The sequence below is a fragment of the Jatropha curcas genome, chromosome 6 (genome assembly GCF_041381405.1).
Source record: "Jatropha curcas cultivar XTBG-Jc1 chromosome 6, XTBG_Jcur_1.0, whole genome shotgun sequence".
Lineage (NCBI taxonomy): Eukaryota > Viridiplantae > Streptophyta > Magnoliopsida > Malpighiales > Euphorbiaceae > Jatropha > Jatropha curcas.
This window is the reverse complement of record NC_143156.1, coordinates 4,585,839-4,607,813: the sequence shown is the minus strand read 5'-3', so window position 1 is coordinate 4,607,813 and position 21,975 is coordinate 4,585,839. Positions and strand designations below refer to the sequence as shown.

Genomic DNA, 21,975 nt, shown 5'->3' with positions numbered 1-21,975 from the left:
AAAAAAATTTTTTTGCACCATTTATATTTTTAACATTCTTTTGAGTGTGGGAGGCCCGGACTCTCTCCAGTCCCCTCCTCCCTCCATCCTGATTAGGATTGAATCTAAATGGATTCGTGTCATAAATGAGCGATCTATATATGACATGAATTTAAATGAGCCATATTGTGGATTGACTCGTTTAACTTGAATAACCTATTTAATTAAGGGTAAAAAAATAATTTCACATATAATATATATACTGACCGGGTTATATATGTGTTATATGAGTCATTTTGATTGCATATAGATATGAAATGTATCATTTTTAATAGTAAAACTGGACAAGTAGGAAAGTAGGTATCTGAACGCTGGATTTTATGAAATTAAATGATTATATATTAAAAATTATTTAATATTATATACAAATGTTAGCCATCATTATAAAAATTGAGTTGAAGTATTAGTCATTTAATGTTATAGTTTAATAGTAATATTATGGTTATAATCAAGTTCAAATTTAATGTTAGTTCTTTTAATTTCAATTATAAAATATTGGTCCTTAATGATAATTAATAATTTCATTGGTCATGTCAAAAAAAAAAAAAAAAAAATTCATTGGTCATGTGATAAATCTTTCCTAACTAAAAAAGAATATTTGAATGGACAAAAGTGGTTTTAAACTTTATATTCAAATAATATCATATACGTACTCGATGTAAAATTTTTTTAAAACATCACATTTTAATATCAGAAATTTAATAAAAAAAAGACAAATATTATTAAAGATTAATGTTCAAATTCAATTAAAAATGTTTATATTTTAATCAACTCATTGATATGGTACTTATCTTTTTAACTAATTGGAGGCTTTTAAGGGCCGAAATAACACTGCCTACCCTTTCCTTGACTTACCAAATTAGTAAAAATAACTGTGATCGAGAGGATTTAAACTCAAAACCTCCCATTTTTCACATAAATAAAAAGATCAACTAGAACACCACCTGATTGGCTGATATGTTACTTATCTTTAAACTTTTCAAATCAAATAAAAAAATATTGATTTAATTTCTTTTTGACTTTCCACTTTTTATCATGGATCCATTTTGGTCCATAAATATAAAATTTTCTTTATTCTCTCAGCTTTTTAAAACCAAATTTGTGTGCATACTTTTGTGAAGTTCAGGACTAATTTTCTATCCGACAAACATATATAATTAGTATTTATTATATAATTATTAAGTAGTTATTTGTGGAAAATATTCATTTCTATTTAAAATTTTTAATTAATCATATAAATAAAATATCTTTTGTCAATCATATGTGATGTGATTGATCTTTTCACTTATGTGAAGAGTGAGAGGTTTCGAATTCCTCTCAATCACAATTATTTTCATCAATTTATATTCAAAGAAGGGCTATTGTGTAACCCATAGTATTATTTCGGCTCATCTACCCTCTGAATGAATTAATATATATATATATATATATATATATATAGTCTTGTGCATGAGTTGTGTGGTACCCATCTTTTAAGCCTTCAAGAGCTTTCTACAGAACCAATTAAAAAGAATATATTCTATTATGGGAAAAGTAATGCGTGCATGTGGGAGAAGCTAAAAGTTGCATCAAAATCTTGATTTCAAGATATTCTTGAATTGGTTATAAATATAGATTTCAAACCGCAGAAATAAGCATCTCACTTATTGAGCATGAAATCAAGAAAAAGAAGAGAGGTCTAAACATGAATAGAAGAGTCTTATTAGATAGCCAAGGATGACTTGCCTGCTCCTAGCCATTTTGGGTGTATGCACTGCAATCTCAACCCTAATGTAGAGTTATCGGGCAGTCACCTTGGCTAATTTGATAGCCTCTTCTTTGTCATGCTAGACCTTCTCTTCTTTGACTAATGGTCTCAATTATAGAATTATGAGTTTATGAGTTCGAGGCTTGGTGTGGAGATAGTGAACGTAAATATGTCTATCCATTTTGCTGAGCTGGGGAATACTATTTTAGAAGATAAAAGAAGAGAAGTCTTACATGAAGATAAGAGTCTTATTTGGTAGCCAAGGATGACTTGCCCGCTCCATCTAATAAGTTCTTACGTTAAAACTTTCCGGCTGGCTCCGGGCAGTCTCCTTGGCTATTCTAATAAGCTCTTCTCTTTCATGCTAGCCTCTCTATTCTTTCTTGTATGAATGTTTATATCAGTCTGCCTGCTTTCAGGTATATAATTCTATTAGATGATGTAATAAATGTTTATTTGTTTGTTTATTTATTTATTTATTTTTATCAGGAATTGAACTCTACATGCAATGAGGGATAGCTTGTCTTCTTATCAAAATACAGTCTACTCGAACTGAACATAAGATCTTCCTGCCCATGTCAAACAATGTCTTTGAATCAAAATTGCAGCTTGTTGGTCCTTAAGCTAGTCATGATATATAAAACATGGTGTAATCTTTCTTTATCTTGTACTATCTATTCCTCAAGCTCTAAATTATTTCTTTGTAATACAATAAAGTATATTCTATGATTTATAAATATTTATTATTTACCAAACAATTAAATAATTTGCAATCAGTAGTATATATTTGATGGTAAAAATTATTTTGTAAATGTTAAAAAAAAACAAAAATAAAATTGTACCCCGTAACACTATTAATTAATAATGGGCCGGACTAGAATTCGAATTACATATTAATTGAAAAGAAGGTATTTCTAATCATACGCTGAAAATTAAATCAAATAAATAAAAAGTTAGTAAATAATTTTTTAATTATTTAATTGTAAATATCTCAAATATCATATTTTAAATGTATAAATATCTCACTCAATAGATGGAATATAATTTGATATTCAATGAATATTTAAAATTTTATTTTTATTATTAAATTTTTTTAATATAATGAAAATACTTACAATTCCGCCTTTAATTGCAAATGAGGGTATTATTGCTATAAAGATCGAAATTGGAGCAAAATTGAGAGAAAAACCAAAATAAAGTGAAATTACAAAAACTTGCAAAATTTAGATTATCATGGTACATGATACATTAGGCCTAAATAAAATATTATCATTAGGTTTAGTAGAAAAACCAGTGGTGCAAATAGCACTTTTTAGGAATAAGATTCCAAAAACAGAAAGTCAATGAGATCGAGATTTTCCTTTAGTGGCAAGAACTTTGACTTTTGAATGGTCCATCTCATGTGGATTGACATGCCCTTGGGAATCGTGACCCGTGAAGAAAGAATAGAAAAAGACATTTTCCTACAAACAGAATATCACTTTCCTATTTTAGATAAAAACTTATTTCATCAATAATACTTTCCAATGACTTATGGAAATAATAAATCACTTATCTATATTGAAAGGCTCTAATATGTAAATTCATATGTATAAGAATAATACTATTCAATCGATTTTCAAAACAACTTATATAGAAAAAAACTTTGTATACATTAAAAAAAGATAGAAAAAGCTTTATAGACAATAAATATACTATTTATGTGTTGACTCAGTTGGCAATGCAAGATGGACACGTATGAAGAGCTCTCGAATTCAACCCTTATTAAGGGTCACTCGTAATTTGATTTAAATAGTCTTAATTTGATGGGTGACTACATGTTACTATTTTTGGAGATTAAGAGGAAAACAAAATGAAATAAAGTGCATACACTTACAAGAGGAAGAGAATATATTCCAATATGGGCACCTCCATACATAAGAATGGTGGCAAATTAAGACACACATATCAACATAGCAAAATATGAATCTAAACTTTTGTTATATTCTTTTGATCCAAATAGGCCTATATATAAATAGAGATTTCTTTTATGTATAGCTAGCATCATCAGCATCCCATTTGAGTATGGATTTTGGGAAAGAGTGGTATAGCATGAAAATGAGAGTCTTATTTGTTTGGTAACCAAGGACGACTTGCCTGCTCCTAGCAATTTGTGTTTTGTCATTAAGCAATATATATATATATATATATATATATATATATATATATATAGCCTTAATTGCTAACTTATATAATTACTAATTACACAATTACTCCCTCTATTCCAAAATATAAGTCGTTTTTAAATAATTATTTTGTTTCGAAATATAAATCATTTTGAGTATTTTAAAGGGTATAAATCAATATTTTTTCAATATTACTCTTATTTATATTAAATATAATGAATATTCTCACATATAACTATTGATTTTGAGATAAAAGATAATTTAATCAAGTTACCTTTAATTTTATTATAATTTAAGAAAATTAATTATTTCCTTAATCATTATATAAAAACCTTAAACGATTTATATTTTGAGTCAGAAACGGTAATATTTTGTATAAATCCCTTATTTATATTTTCAGGCAGTCACCTTAGCTAACTTGAGAGGCTGTCCTTTGTGATGCAAGGTCTTACTCTCCTATCGGTGATTGGTGAAAGAAAGATATATTAAATTATTAATTATATTTGAAAAGGACGCAGGTCTTACATGAGGACAATAGTCTCTTTTTGTTTGGTAGCCAAGGATGACTTGCCCGTTCCATCAAACAACAGGTATTTTTTAATTAATACCTAAAAGTTAAACCCTTGTCCTTGGACCTCCGGAAAGTCACTTGGCTAGGCAGACAGCCTCTTTCACTCATGTTAGGCTTTCTCTTCTTTGCCAAATTGTCTGCTTTGATCCTTAGGCAAATTGGAAATGGCAAACCAGTCCAGTTCCTCTTGACCGATGGGGCTCACTGTCCGACTCCGGTTGAGAAGCAACCAGGTCTACCCAAACCCATCCATTTAAAAAACCCGCAGGATCAAAACCTTAAAAAGCGTACAATTAACAGTGCTAGAAGACGAAGACATTGATTTATTGGGCTCAAAAGCAAGTTAGAGATACAATTACAACACACTATTATATCTTCTGTGATGTTGGCATTGCCAGGGAAACTCCACTACCGGCTGGTAAGTCCTTCCATTGCTGAGTAATTGTTTTTATCTGGGTGTAAAAGTTGACTCCAGCCTTACCTGCAACACCAACAATTTTTTCTTGTTTAGTAAATTCAAGACTTATGGTCACTTGGCAAGCTTTATCAAGGAATAAAAAGATGGTAGAGTAAATATTACCATAGAAATTAAGATCGCCTGCAAAAGATGCCTTAGAGCCAGTAAACGAGAAAAACGGCAATGGAACTGGTATAGGAACATTAATGCCAACCTGCATCAAAATGAATGGTGTTAACTAATTTCCTAATTTAGGATGAACTTATTCTAAGAAAAAATGAACTCTTAACTTGTTAAAGTTGAACAAAATATCATTTCTAATTCATTTAGGAAACAACACCATGTTCCTTTATTTGTACTATCCACTGAATACTGACATAAAATGGTGAAGTGTTGTTGCTAAAATCATGGCTTCACATAACAAATGAGTTATACACTTGTAGCTTTAAACTGTTGCTTATGGTAATATGTTCGTTGTTGATTTTACCTGTCCAGCCTCTATCTCACTCTGGAATTTCCTTGCAGCTGCACCAGATGTTGTAAATATGGAAGCTCCATTGCCATATCTGCAACAGATGTATTACCCAAGCTTAAAAATATTGAATCAAAAACAAAACGATAAATTAGGCCAATGTAACCACAGTTGATGATATACTTGTTTCTGTTAACAATGTTGATGGCTTCTTCAAAGCTGTCAGCCTGAAGGTTAAAACAAAGAATAATAAAAGATGGGCGTTAGTGATTTGCCATGTTGATCATCAAACCTAGTTGACAGAGGAAAAGAAAAGCAACCACCTCCATGCATAGGAGAACTGGCCCAAAGATTTCCTCCTGCAAAAACCATGGATAGAGAGTTGATCATTTTTCTCCAAACATTACAGTTCAAGACTTTCACTGACCAAGTTAAAGATTTTTCCAAGTCCAGTTTATTTAAAAAGGATAAATAATACCTTGTAGCACTCCATATCAGCTGTGACTCCTGATAAGATGGTTGGACCAATAAAATTACCTTGCTCATATCCCGGAACCTAGTTGAAACCATGAATATATTGGTAAGCTGACCATTTCCTGATTATAAAGCTGAAAAATTTTTATGTTACTGAAAAATGAGGACTCTATGAAGGGCCATATTCATACTTGTGACAGGGCAATCAAAGAACCAAGCCTGTGGCAGGCCAATTTCCTTACCTACTTCCTACAATGGAGAGACATATTATTGCGTTCCTAGTTCCTACCAATTTTCCTGTACATAATCTATTTTTCAGGTGTAAAATTATGTACCATACCCATCCTTCTGCAGTAAAGGAGTGTCTGGTGCTAGTAACAGAATAGTGATGCAAGCAAAATATCAAATGGAAAATAGCATACCACTATATTTCTTCCATCAAGCAGTAGTCTGGCACCATTTTCAACACCACTTTGAATTAGTCTATGTANNNNAGCTCACAAAACACACAGCAAAAAGAAGAAAAAAAAAGAGAGAGTTAGGATTTCCTAAAACTAGGGGAGAGAAAAATAATGAGGAAATTATTATGGGTTGTTTTTTGGGAAACACTTTGAGTGACACTATATAAGCCTACTATTTATAATAGTAGAAGAACTATTTGGAGTTGGTCCCGTGACGTAACCCTAATTTCTGTGTGTCACTTTTTTATTTTTTCGCTACATTAATTTTCTCATAGTTACCTGAAAGGGCTCAACACCCTCTATTATGCTAGTTATAATTAATCACTCAAGTTTCTTGGTCGGCGGATGTTGAGTGTATATTGAGAAATTATTATATTTCCAAAGGAAAATTAATTAACTGCTATTTTCCTGTAAAATTAAATGAATTAAACAGCTAATCAATCTTTCCGTCACGGCGACATGTGTATGCAGCCAACCCCAAGAAACCAGTTTCATTTTTTTTTTTTTTTTTTGAAAAAATAAATCGAAATAGAAATCAAAAGGATATAGTTTGATGTCGCATTTTAAAGTTAAATAATAAAGTAGCAGTAGTTTTTAACTAAAAAAAAAAATTAATTTGCCATTTCATTGTATTTCAATAACACATTTTGAAAAATAATTTCTAAAATCTAATTTGAGAATAGAAGTTTTATTAATTAGAGTGACTACAATAAAATTAGGAGGCGCATTAAATAGGATTTGATGTAGAATGAGTTATCTTAGCTAATAAATGAGTAACATTGTTTGCATACCTAATAAAATTAAAGGAAATCGAATCAATATCTGTAGGTAAATAGAATTTTCTAAATTTATTGGTGAAATAGAATATATGCATACATATAAAGCATAAACATAATAAAATTCAACATGAGCATAAACTATCTGAAATTTTTCTATTATGCATGCATAAACCATGCAAAGTAATTGATCAAGTAAATATTATTTGGCAGGCAGGCAATGCCAATGTCAATTGTTACTGATTGATGAAACCACTTGCACCAAATTCTTGAAATCTTGGGCAGCATTTCCATTTGGAGCAGCAGCTTTCAAAATAAGCTCTTGTAAGTCTTTAACCTTTCTTCTTATTTCTTTCCCATCTTCATGTTCCAAAATAAAATTCAAATTCTTAATTAGACCTTTTTTGGTAAACACTCCACCATCAACTCTAACACCAGTCTCCCATATCTCCTCTACTATTCTTGCATTTATCATATTATCAGCAAAAACTGGCCTACAAATCATTGGAACACCATTTGCTGTACTCTCATACACAGAATTAGCTCCACAATGCGTCACATAAACACCAACTGAACTATGTGCTAATACCTGAGTTTGTGGCGCCCATGAAACCACTTTTCCATGCCAATTAGTCATCTCAAGGAACCCATTTGGTAAATTTTCTCTTAGATTATCTCTAATTGACCAAAGAAATGGCATTTTACTTTCTTCTAATGCATTTGCCAATTCTCTGATCTCATTAGGAGGGATACCGACAACAGTTCCGAAGCTAATATAAGCAACAGACATTGTTTTTTGGGTATCTAACCATGAAAGACAACCGGTAGCATCTGTATTTGACAATGGCAATGGTGGTGGTGGCATTGTTAGGGTGACAAAACCCACATTATGCATTATCGGAATCTTGGATTTAAGATCATCTAATAAGGGTTTAGGGTATAGTTCTTGGTAAAAATTCATTACAAGAGCAGTAGCTTGTGGAAGCACATGACCCATTTGACCTAACATGCAAGATAATAGAGTTTCTTCGTTAATTTCATCAGGTAAATCCTCAACTCTTATTTCAGCTAAACCAGGAATATTTTCTAGGGTTTTCGACTCCCTATTTCTATGATTACCATTCTTACCATCACCAGAAGTGAAATAGTACTGACGTAGTGTGTCAGTATAAATGTGCACAGAGAGAGAATGGGGGACAGGTATCCAAACTGGAATCCAAGAAACATTAAAATCATTAACCATTGCACCTGCAAAAGCCAAGAAAGCATCTGTTATCAAGCAATTAATTCGACCCATCTCTGTCACTGCTAATTCAAGTCCTTGTTTGTAGTTCTCTGGGGTGGCTTTTATGAAGAGGTCCAATCTTTCTATTGGATGTCCTGAAAAGACATGATTTAAGGGCACTCCATCTCCAACACTGTAGGGTTTTATGTTTCTAGGGAGATTATTGGCTTCGGATGCCGAGAAAAGATAGTTGTTGGAGTTCGCTAAGTTGAAGAATGAAAACTGTATGTCTGGGACTGCCATTGCTAGCTTCTTGACTGGGTTGAGAAGAGCCAGAGGATGGCAGCCAAATGGGAATGCCAAGACAGCAACATGTTTTTTCAGTTTGGTTGGTATTGTGGAATTTTCCATTGGATTAACTGAGCGGCAACCTGAGAATATTTAAGATTAATTAACTAAGAGACTGTATAAATTACATCAAATAAAATCATTTGCAGAATAAGAAAAAATATAATTGGAATCAAATCTTTGCAAAATATCAAAATATATTACATTTTGGGATGTTCCAAAATAGTTGTCCACTTTTAAAGTAATTTTACTGTAACAGCAAATCCACCCTCATCTTGAAACCGTTGTTAAAGAAGAAGAAAGAAAAGCAGTTATAGATTTTAACTTCATACCATTAACAACAAAATTAAATGGAGATTTGTAATTAATAAAAGAGGTTTCGTCTTGGAAAATTAATTAGATCAGTTACATTTTCAAAGCAATTCGAACTCTTCCTCTCAAGTGGTGACAAGTCCAAAAGTCTTTAGGAATTTAGTTACGAGACATGCAATGCTCGGAGCATCCTCAACTGTGAAGAAATCAAGAGGTCAAAAGCTTGGGCACAGAGAAATGGAAGAACATAAAGAATTTCTCTTCCTCAAAGTGTGACGCGTTTGAAGCATTTTGTGTCTGCAACTTGATTTATAGACAAGTGAATACTCATTACTCGTGCAATTGGGCCGCCATTAAAATATATCTCTAGTATTCACTCTTCCGAAGTCCATTGATCTAGATTCGCGCTAGCACATGAATACAAACAAAGCATTCTCTCTTCTTTATTTAAAGAGACTTTATATCTATGGTTAAAACTCGAAAATTTTAAAGAAAAAGAACAGATCATTTTTATATGAACTGAGCGGCTCCCTTTTATGATATTTGAAGTATTAGAATAATATCTTTCCAATTTTTTTTTTTAAATTTTATTTTGAAAAGAAAAATTTTAGCTTTTCCATTTAAGGACCGGCCCTTTTTCCCATTTAATTTCGTTGAAAGAATATTTTAGCCTTTAAAATGATTGGTCTTCCACTAATAAAAAAAATTATTACTATAATTACATTACCCTTTACATAAGACTAGAATTAAGAACCTACTTTGCTTTAAGACTGGAGCACCAATATATCTAAGTTTCAATATTGAAGTACGCGAGGTACAAAAATCAAAATAGAGTGATTTTGCAATAAGTCATAAAGTTCAGAGTATTTTTATAGTTTAAGCTTATATATACCACATTCATCCCATTTTAAGTGCTTTTAAAGTAACTAATTTTATTTTTATTACGTTTGTTGCATATTTACTATGTTCGTTATATACTCAATTTTTATACTATTTTAATTTTTTTATCTATATAATATTAAAGTATAAATTTTTGTTTAGATTTAAATATTTATTATCAAGTTATGTCTTGATGTACAATCATTACTTATTTTTAAATTGAATCAAAATATTAATATAGTTGGATCGGTGAAATTAAATTGCATCCTTAATTTTAAATCAAATAAAATTTTGTATCATCCTTTCTTATTATAAGCTTCATCTTTCTTTTTTTATGGAATAAAAATAATAGTCAAATATAATATAATGTAAATATGTATTTATACTAAAATATAATTGATTACTTTTTAGTATAATATTTACACTAATTATTCTAATTCAGAATTAGAATTATTGATGATCCCAAGTTAAATTTTTTTTTTCACAAAATTATTCATTTGGGTAGCCATTAATAGTAATTAAGTATTTGAAATTTAATAATATGTGATTATTGAACTTAAATATCAAATTCAAATTCATAATTATGTAAAATAATTATTTATTGTACTGGATTCTAAGTACATACTGGTCAATGTCTTTTTATAGTAAGGTAGGACAAAAGTCAATCTGTATATCAATTAATCACCTTAACGATTATTGATGGAATTTCCTCAACAAGGTTTTGTGTTCGAGCCTCTTTTAGCGATCCCATGAGTCATTTCTTATGTACATAATTCTATTTTTATTTAAAGAAGTAGTCTCAAAATAAAATTCAAAATTAATCCCTAAATATAATCCTTCAGTTCTTAATTTATAAATATAGATTCTTAATTAACCATCTGCCCTAAGAAAATTAAGTCATCATTAAATCTTCAACCCTCTGCCTTTAACCCCTAATAAATATCTATATACAAGCATAATGAAAAATAATAATACTTTCTAAAAAAAAAAATTATTTTTATCGCAAGGTAAAAGAAAATCTCATTATTCCTCCCAACTTATTTCCACATTTATATATAATGTAGAAGTATAGATTGATAGGAAAGAATCAAAAGATAATTAGATAGCATCAAATTAATTAAATATTTTTTTATGAATTTTTTTTATTCATTTTTATCAGTCATTTAAAAATCTACTTTATCTTTAGAAATTGTGATAATGTGAAAGATAACGTCCAGGAAAAAAAAATCTTTTTAAAGAAATAATTATAATAAAGGCAACTAGATGATTGAGTATGGTTGCACCGTGAGAATAGAAAGTCAAGGACATTATCTGATGGGAAACTTTAAAATAAAAAAAAAAAAAAAATTTCACCTTTTTAATCTTTTTTTTTTTACATAAGAAAAGAAAAATAAAAATTAAGAACTATATCACCTTAATAAGCTATCAAATATTAATTTTTTTTATTTTGTTAAAAATATCTTCGGATCAAATGATTTATACTATTGCCAGGGCTGTTATATAAAGATTTTAATTAATTATGTTTTATTTATATAATACATTAAAATAGAAATATATAATGTATTTACCTTTAAAAATTTTTTTAAAAAAAACTGTACTACGTGATAATTTATGAAAGTAATTAATCATCATTTTACATTTCAACAGTAGTTACTGAGCAACAAATTTCACCAAACATACAATATTCATCAGCTATAGCTATCAACTTCCATTTTATCATCCAGTAATATAATAGTATCACTTGTTGTTTACATTGATGGTCATGAGATCAAACTGCGATCGATGCAGTTTTTAGTTTTTTTAGTTTAATTTTTTACGTATTTTTAGTTAGTTATTTTAATTAGTTCTCGTATATAAAAGCAATTTTAGTTAATTTTTATATAGATTTAGTTAGTTTAAATATATAAATAAGCACACAAGATCACACAATTTTTATAAATTATTTTTACCAATGACTTATATCATTAATTTTAATTTTAAATTATTTAATTTTACATTCTTTTATAAATTTTAGTTTTCAATCTAATTTTATTCTATGAATATATAAAATCCATGTTAATATCTATATCTATATATTTATATAATCCTAAAATAAAAAATATTATTATGAAGCTGACATAAACTTTATTCATTAATTAGGATCTCTATTTCTCTTATTTTTACACTTTTTTTCTTTTTTTAGTATAATTTTTCTGTATTTCTACAATTTTATTGGCTTTTAAAATATTTTTAAATTTAAAAATTAATATTTTAGGATAATAAACAATGCTTTTAAAATTTCATCTTATCTTCTAAAATATCCTCCTATCAACATGGTTCCAGCAGCTGGAACAATGATCAAGTATTTAAGAATATTATTTCTAGCAATTGTAATATTTAGAAGTAATTAAATTATTGTATCTAATTCTATTTCTTCTGTCTTTGAATATATTTTTATTTTTATGCGTTGTTTTTATATCTGAATTTTTAAAAGCTCTAAAACAAGATTATTATTATTATTATTACTATTACTATTAAGACCTCCTTTACTATAGTTCTTTTGCAATACATTTTTTTTATTATGGGGATAAATAAAAATTCATATCAGAGGCTTGAATCACTATTGAAGAGAAAGCAATTGCCTTTTCCATGGCTCCTAACAATAAATTCTTTGATCCAAAAAGTGTTAGTTGGCATTTTGTCAATGGTTATTATTAGCAATTTTTTGAATTAATTTCTTTATTACTAAAAAAATTATATATTTAAATTTTTGGTTATTTAGAATTTATAAAATAATTGATTAAAATTTTTATTTAGATATTATGAATTTGAATTTGAGTTTTATATAATGTATTCATAAATTCATATATTATAGGTTTAAAAAAAACTACTAAGCATAAGACGCACAAGAGCTTTTAGAACTCCTTTATTCTAGGTTTTTTTTTAAAAAAAATTTTATTTACAGTCTGAAATTAGGCCTTCAAAATTCTTAAATTTCATTTTTTTTTCAAATTTTTAAATAACATATAACTATGACTTTCTTTTGTGTAAAATTCCTATTTTTTAATCTATTTAAATTGTATATGTTAAAAATTAAACTGAAGTATTTTTTATTTGGATTAGTATATGTTAATATAATATTTTTTTATTTTTCTATGTTTGATAAAAATAATATTTAATAATAATTATTATATTATATTATACTGTTAAGTAATTAAATTAAAATATTATTTAGCTATATATTATCCATATTGAATTATTTGAAAGGTAGAACTTTATCTATATATACGATTTTTAAATTATTTGAATTATAAACTTTAATCGAAACTTAACCTGATTAATTGAGTTTTTTAATTATTTAAAATAAATTAATATAATCTAATAAAACAACCTACGCAATATACTAATTCCGATTTATAAAATACAATAACAATAAAACAACTCATAGCAAAATAAATCATACACTATCAAAAGCACTACCCGCAAATCCCGGACCTTCAGGTAGTTAAAATATATAATAGTATTATAATTTTATGTTTTTAATTATTTATTATTGGTTATTTAATTAAAACTTAACAACTTAAAAAAAATTATAATTTTAAATTCATTGAATAAATACATGATATTTAATTTATTCAAAGAGATGGATTTAATATTATAATTCATGATTCCATTTTAATTGTTTTTAGAAAATGATATGAAATTGAATTGATTGAATTTTAAAATTACAATAACATATTTAAAATTTTAAATATTAATAATTATTTTCATTGTAATTTCTAATATGCAAATTTTAGAAAATTATTTCTTTCCTATTGAAAGTCATTATGTATACTAAAAAAATTTCTATTATTTTGTTGTCATTTATACTATTTGCATTAGAAAAAAAATTTAAACAAATATAATATATTTGTTTATGTTATTTTAATATTTTTAAGCATTTTTAAATCAAGTATATTTTTTATTTGTCATGAAATGACAAATATATTTCGCTCCTATGAAAAAATTCTGGCTCCGTCATTATCAATTATTAACTACTGAATAACTAAACTAAACAACAAATCCTAAACTGGATTAAACTAATTCGATTAAATTCAATATAGTTTGTAACAACGAATTAGTTAGTTTGATTATTTTTTACAAAAATTCAGTTTATTTGATTTACATTGATCTAATTCAATTTGAACAAATAGATCGAATGTTCACTCTTAACCTTAAGTTATTATGAAATTATTACCCAAAGAAAAAACAAAGGAGATTTTAATATTTTTCAAACAAAATTGAAAAAGAATAATGATTCCATAATCAGAACAATGATATAAAATTTTTTTTTTTCTCACGAATAATGATATGATAAATTTTTTTCTATTGAATATGACAAATTCAATAAATTTCTAAATTTATTGGTACAGCCTTTATAATATTACATATAGAGCACAAATATAACTGAATTCAATAGAGGAGCCGAAGCTATCTGAAATTTATTTATGCATACCGTAAACAAACTAACTGATATGGTAATTGTTAATTCAGGTTCAGGTGATACTAATTTGAAGAGAGCATTTCCACCAAAATTTTGAAATCTTGAGCAGCATTTCCAGTTGGAGCAGCGGCTTTCAAAATAAGCTCTTGTAGGTCTTTAACCTTTCTTCTTAGTCCTTTCCCATCTTCATGTTCCAAGATGAACTTTAAATTCTTGATTACTCCATTTTTTGTGAACACTCCACCATCAACTCTAACACCAGTCTCCCATATCTCCTCTACTATTCTTGCATTTATCATATGATCAGCAAAAACTGGCCTACAAATCACTGGAACACCATTTGCCATACTCTCATACACAGAATTAGCTCCACAGTGCGTCACATAAACACCAACTGAACTATGTGCTAATACCTGAGTTTGTGGCGCCCATGAAACCACTTTTCCATGCCAATTAGTCATTTCAAGGAATCCATTTGGTAAATTTTCTCTTAGATTATCTCTAATTGACCAAAGAAATGGAATTTTACTTTCTTCTAATGCATTTGCCAATTCTTTGATCTCATTAGGAGGGATACCGGCAACAGTTCCAAAGCTAATATAAGCAACAGACATTGTTTTTTGGGTATCTAACCATGAAAGACAACCGGTAGCATCTGTATTTGACAATGGCAATGGTGGCGGTGGCATTGTTAGGGTGACAAAACCCACATTAAGCATTATCGGAATCTTGGATTTAAGATCATCTAATAAGGGTTTAGGGTATAGTTCTTGGTAAAAATTCATTGCAAGAGCAGTAGCTTGTGGAAGCACATGACCCATTTGACCTAACATGCAAGATAATAGAGTTTCTTCGTTAATTTCATCAGGTAAATCCTCAACTCTTATTTCAGCTAAACCAGGAATATTTTCTAGGGTTTTCGACTCCTTAGTTCTATCATTACCATTCTTACCATCACCAGAAGTGAAATAGTACTGACGTAGTGTGTCAGTATATATATGCACAGAGAGAGAATGGGGGACAGGCATCCAAACTGGAATCCAAGAAACATTAAAATCATTAGCCATTGCACCTGCAAAAGCCAAGAAAGCATCTGTTATCAAGCAATTGATTTGACCCATCTCTGCCACTGCTAATTCAAGTCCTTTTTTGTAGTTCTCTGGGGTGGCTTTTATGAATAGGTCCAATCTTTCTATTGGATGTCCTGAAAAGACATGATTTACGGGCACTCCATCTCCAACACTGTAGGGTTTTATGTTACTAGGGAGATTATTGGCTTCGGATGCTGAGAAAAGATAGTTGTTGGAGTTCGCTAAGTTGAAGAATGAAAACTGTATGTCTGGGACTGCCATTGCTAGCTTCTTGACTAGGTCGAGAAGAGACAGAGGATGGGAGCCAAATGGGAATGCCAAGACAGCAACATGTTTTTTCAGTTTGGTTGGTATTGTGGAACCTTCCATTGGATTAAATGAGTGGCAAGCTGAGAAAATTAAAGGTTAACTAATTAAGAGTGTATACACGAAATTAAATCAAATCATCTGTAAATAAACAATAAGAAAAAAGATCAGGATGACCCAACTCAGGCACAACTAATAATTAATTTTCAATTAATAAAAATTAAATTGATACAGATGTTCTCCTTTAAATCAAAGGAATTTATTCCTTTAATTTGGTATATAGATGGACTCATACATCAAGAATTACATCAATCAAAGCAGGAAACCGCCAAACTATTTATTTATTTAAAATTTTAATATTCAAATATTCCTCCAAAAATACTGAAACTCATTCAAAAATTTTAGTCGGTCCATATATCTTATTCTTTTGAGTAAGAGAGGAAGATTCGAACCTGAATCTATTGTCAAGTTGTATATGCACTTACAGCTGTATTAATACTACTTATCCACCATCTAATCTAAATCTATTTAATATAAAATAAAATAAGAAAAAATTTCAAATTATAAGTAACAAAATCTTTAGATAAATTAAGAATTTGTTTCAAAAATCATCTTAACAAAATCTATATTTCAATTAAAAAATTCATTATAACACATCTAACATATAAATTACACAACAACCATTAACTATAACATCATAACACCCACTTCAAAAAAAAAAATTATCTCCCCCAAACCCCCTTAACTAATTTCCTTTATATATATATATTTTTTTGAAAATATAATTCATTAATAATAATATCAATAACTACAAATAAATTTATAAACCAGATATAGAACTTTATTATTAGTAGTTATAGAATTCGCTTAACTAATTTCCTTTATATTTAACAAAACAATCGTATTCAATCCTTCGGCATTGACAACACATGCAAGAGAAAAATCAATCAGAACATTTACCTTTCAAAGCAATCCAAACTCTTCCTCAAGTCCAAGAATGTTTAGGAATTTAAATATGAGATATCCAAGGCTATCAGAATGTGTAACACACATTTTTCATATTTGGGAAAATGGGTGAAGAAAGCTTGGCCATTTGTTTGGGAATAAGAGGGGAAGGGAGATGGGGGAATCCAGCTCAACTCATGCAATTATATGAACATCCTACCGCCAGAAAATCTCAACCCCCAATTATTGTTTATCCACCATTCTACTTACACCTAACTCAGCATCTATTTCCTTTAATTTAGATATTAGATACTGTTCAGAATTTCTAATATCTAATCAAATTATCAAAAGGTTATTTTAGATATTAGAATTTTCGTCTCTCTCCTCTGACCATGCCATTTTCCTTTGACTTAAATGTCGGCAGTGTGGATTATTTCTCAATCACTGACAAACTTGTTTATTGCTTTTTTGGCATTTTCTCTCACCCAAAAATAAAAAAGATTTCAAATTAAAATTATAGATTTTAATTTCAAGGAAGGAGTTTTGGATTTTTTTATTAATTTAAATCATATCATTATGAAATAAGAAATTATAAATTAATTTCTTGAAATGAAAAAGGAAATGGATAGTATTATTTAAAAAAAATAAATTGATAACAGAAGTTAAAAGTTAAATTCAATATAAAAAGGCTTGGGCCTTTCGTAAAATCACCCTTCTAAATAGGCTTTGGGCTTTTACCTGATTAGGTTTTAACAATTGGATTTGTCATTTGGACGCGATATCAAAACGGGTAGTCCGGTCCGTGCAGATTCAGTCCTAAAACCGGGCGAGCCGAAAAAAAGCTCGTTAAAAAATGGGTCTCAAATATTAAGGCTCGGTCCGGCACAACCTTAAAACTTTATGCTTTTTTATATTTTTTATATTCATTTTTTTAACCAAAAATTTAATAATATATATATATATATATATATATATATATATATATATATATTTTTTTTTTTTTTGCCAACAATAGAAACAAATAAAGAACAATTACATCTTTATAAAAATATGTGTGATCCCGAGCTATCTGCGGGATTAGACTCATTTTTAGGATACTAGTCATTAGCTTCTGTTTACTCTTATTTTTTTTTTTTCTTTCTTTAATTTATTTATTTATTGTGAGAATCGATAAATAGAAATAATATTATGATCTATAGAGCTCTTCCCTCTAAATAATATTCAGGAGAACATAACAAGACCAACCAGCTTCTATTTACTTTAATTCTATTTTTCTAAGAGAATTGGTTCTAAAATCTTGAAACGGAAATCATTAAGCAAAAAAAGTGTTATTTATTTTGAAATGAAAGAAATAAATAAAATTATATGTCAAAAATCACAAATGTATTATTTGTTTAAAATAAATACAATAAACCATATATAAAAAATAATATAAAACAAAAAATGAGCAACATCGTGTAACATACGTTTTTTTTTAAATATTATTGTATAAAAAAGTGAGAATGGGAAACCGTGAGACTGAAAACAAAATAAACTACTAAACTTATAGTTTGAAAAATATATATTTAAGGATTTTCATTTTATTGGTTTTGAAAAAAGAAGTTTTAATTTGATTATTTACATGGATTTCCTACTTAATTCTAAATTATGTTGGCTAATTAATATGTTAGTAAAAGAAAAAATATTTAGAAAATAACAAACATTAATTTAATTAGGAATTTCAAAGCAAGTTAAAGGATTAATAAGAAAAATTTTAATTTTCTTTTAAAAGCTATGAATAAGTTGCTAAACTCAGGAACAAAATCTTAAAATCATAGGGTAATGATCTATGTCAATAATATTACATTTTGGTTGTTTTAATATTAAAATTTTTTTTCACATTAATATTAAACCAATAAACTCAATAACATTACGTTTTTCTTATGGAATATTATGTTTTGGTTTTGTTAACGTTAACTTGGACGGTCCTATTTTATTTTTTCACATTACTATCAAATTCGAAATGTTAATAGTAATTTAATTTTTATATTGATATTAAACGAAATAATGCCTGCAACTCTCCTTCCTCAATTCTCATGACTCCATCTTTCTTTCTTCGACAATGGCGTGATGCTCAGGATCTCTTAAAACACCGACTCTACTTCATTTGTTGGTGTTTAAAGAGATGATTCCGGTTCTATCGTAGCTGCTATTTCTGGATTCATACCCAGCATAATGGCCCCTCATATTGCAGAGGCAGTTGGACTTCGAGAGGTTGTTTCATGGCTTAAAGACATTCAAGCTCACATATTATATATATATATATATATATATTTTGGAGTGGTGTTCAACCCTTAGGACTGACTAGCGGACATACGCGTAGTTTCTTGCTTTCCACCTCCTCGGATCCATGTAAATGCCCCTCCACATAGACTGGATAATTCAATATACATGGGATTATGATCTATGAGCATTGACAGTCTTAAATCCAAGCAGGAGTTAATTAATTACTTGGATGCCCCCACGAATCGAATCCAAGACCACCAAAAGTTTGTTAAGCTCATGTATTAGTATCGAATCTGATCGTGTTAAGCTTGTGAATGTTAGAAATTAATCTCAAATAATTCCACAATAACCTAGATCGTGCAAACCACTAGATTCAACAAAATAGATTGAATAAGAAAATGTTGCGTACCTGACATCGTTGTTCGTCGATCTTGATGTGTAGAATTAGGTTTGCAGTCTTCCAGAGAATTGAAGAATCGATTTAGCGGAAGCAGTACGAAAGGAACGTAAAACTGAATCGTATTCAACTCCTCTGGGGACCACGACCTTTATATACCTGTAGCGTTAGTACAATTTCTATTTCGGTCCTTTAACGAAATAGAAATTATATAATGGTCTCTACACTTAATATCTATAATTAGTTGATACCTCAATAGTCAATTATTCACAATCAAGACCACATTTGAAATTGACTTAACAATTAGACTGCTGTACATATTTAATTTTACATATTAAGCCCACAATAGAAAATTAAATCCAACAATCTCCCACTTGGGCGAACATATGTTAAATAAAATACATACACCAAAATGAGCTCAACAAACGCAGTCATACAAGGTATCCAAAAACAATCTCGTCCATTAGTTATATTGATAAAGAACTGAAGAAACATTCGCCATAGATCTCATGACTAAGTTCATCATCAACTACATTACCAATACCCCTAAATGACATAGATTCATTATAGAAGTGTAGCATGAAAACTACATGTAATGTGATCATCATGTCTGTTTCCAACTGGTCACCAACAAAAGTGAGATCAAGCAAAACAATAATAATAATACAGAGTGTAACCATCAACCAAAATGAGTACTCAATAAAATTTCATAATAAAACATATCCAAAACAAAATAGAGCATTCAAAAACATAATGTATACATAAAGAGCAAACTCCCACTAAAATTAGACAGTCTCAAACAAAACAATACCCATATGAGCGGTGTGCTCATGGAAAACTTTCGGTATCACTGCCTTTGTAAGCGGATCCGCAATCATAGAGTTTGTTCCAATATGCTCTAAGGATATCTGTCCACTCTATACCCTCTCCTTCACAGCCAAGAACTTAATCTCAATGTGTTTTGATCGAGAAGAGCTCCTGTTGTTGTTGGAGAATAAAACGGCTGACCTGCTGTCACAATACAACTTCAGTGGTCTTTCTATTCCACCTACTACACGCAGCCCAGTGACAAGGTTTCTCAGCCAAATAGCTTGATTTGATGCCTCATAAGATGCTACAAATTCAGCTTCCATGGTGGAGGTTGCCACTAGAGTTTGTTTCACACTCTTCCAAGAAATAGCACCACCAGCCAATAGAAAAACGTAGCCAGATGTGGATTTTCTACTGTCTTGGCATCCAGCGAAATCAGAATCAGTATACCCAATGATCTCAAGCTGATCTGATCTCCTATATGTGAGCATATGTCCCTTAGTCCTCTGAAGATATCTCATGACTCTTTTGGCTGCTTTCCAATGATCCATTCCTGGATTGCTGAGATATCTACCTAACATGCCAACTATAAAAGAAATGTCTGAATGAGTACAAACTTGAATATACATAAGACTTCCTACAGCTGACGCATAAGGTACCTTTTGCATTTCCTGAATTTCAAGTTCACTCTTTGGACATTGTTGATTACTAAATTTATCACCTTTTGCAATAGGGGTATCCAATGGTCTAGAATTCTGCATACTAAATCTCTTGAGCACTTTATCAATATAGCTCTTTTGTGATAATCCAAGAATACCTCGAGAACGGTCTCGATGTATCTGAATCCCTAAAACAAAAGAAGCTTCACCTAAATCTTTCATCTCAAAATGCTTTGAAAGAAAAACTTTGGTTTCATGCAGCAAGACTTTACAATTAGTAGCAAGAAGTATGTCATCCACATATAAGACCAAAAAGATAAACCTACTCCCACTGAACTTATGGTACACATAATTTTCAACAGCATTTGCCTCAAAACCAAACGAGACAATTACTTGGTTGAACTTAAAGTACCATTGACGAGAAGCTTGCTTGAGTCCATAAATGGATTTCTTTAATTTGCATACCAGATGTTTTGGATCTCCAATTACAAAATTTTCTGGTTGCACCATATATATTGTTTCATCAATGTCGCCATTGAGAAACGCAGTCTTAACATCCATTTGATGAAGCTCAAGATCAAGATTTGCAACTAAGGCCATGATTGTCCTAAAAGAATCCTTCGAAGAAACTGGAGAGAAGGTTTCTTTATAGTCAATCCCTTCCTTTTGAGTAAAGCCTTTTGCTACAAGACGTGCTTTATATCTTTCCACATTACCTTGAGAATCCCTTTTGGTTTTAAATATCCATTTGCAACCAATGGGTTTCTTTCCTTCAGGTAATTGAACAAGATCCCAAACTTGATTGTCTTGCATAAACTTATACTCTTCGTTCATTGCCTCAATCCACTTATGAGAGTCAGAACTCTGCATGGCATGATAGAAACTAACTGGATCATCATCATCTATCATGTCTACAGTATCCTCATGTTCCTGAAGAAACACTATATAATCATCTAGAATAGCACTTCTTCTCTCCCTAGTAGATCTCCTCAAAGGCATTTAAACAGGCTCTAATTCTTGAGATTGTTGAATTTGTTCTTGAGGAAGAATAGCATTGTCTTGAATTGGATCTTGAATAGCGACAGGAGCAACTAGAGTCTATACGCTATCAGAG

General features: G+C 29.6%; 3 protein-coding genes across 3 annotated transcripts; all 3 read right to left on the bottom strand.

Annotated features, from left to right (window-relative positions):
* Positions 1–4,815: 4,815 nt before the first annotated feature.
* On the bottom strand, positions 4,816–6,415 carry LOC149495336 (methylmalonate-semialdehyde dehydrogenase [acylating], mitochondrial-like). Its single transcript, XM_089722399.1, has 7 exons — positions 6,348–6,415; positions 5,930–6,007; positions 5,775–5,810; positions 5,635–5,678; positions 5,467–5,545; positions 5,103–5,193; positions 4,816–5,003 (listed from the first exon to the last, which is right to left on the bottom strand). Exons 2-7 carry the CDS (start codon positions 5,942–5,944, stop codon positions 4,891–4,893), a joined length of 378 nt encoding a protein of 125 aa, XP_089578525.1. The 5' UTR covers positions 5,945–6,007; positions 6,348–6,415; the 3' UTR covers positions 4,816–4,890.
* Positions 6,416–7,215: 800 nt separating this feature from the next.
* LOC105636059 (anthocyanidin 3-O-glucosyltransferase 7) lies at positions 7,216–8,817 on the bottom strand. The gene has a single exon (XM_089723294.1). The coding sequence runs from the start codon at positions 8,796–8,798 to the stop codon at positions 7,392–7,394; it is 1,407 nt and encodes a 468-aa protein (XP_089579420.1). The 5' UTR covers positions 8,799–8,817; the 3' UTR covers positions 7,216–7,391.
* A 5,437-nt stretch (positions 8,818–14,254) lies between these two features.
* Positions 14,255–16,950, bottom strand: LOC105636031 (anthocyanidin 3-O-glucosyltransferase 7). Its single transcript, XM_089722215.1, has 2 exons — positions 16,746–16,950; positions 14,255–15,868 (listed from the first exon to the last, which is right to left on the bottom strand). Exon 2 carries the CDS (start codon positions 15,846–15,848, stop codon positions 14,451–14,453), a length of 1,398 nt encoding a protein of 465 aa, XP_089578341.1. The 5' UTR covers positions 15,849–15,868; positions 16,746–16,950; the 3' UTR covers positions 14,255–14,450.
* Between the last annotated feature and the right edge of the window lie 5,025 nt (positions 16,951–21,975).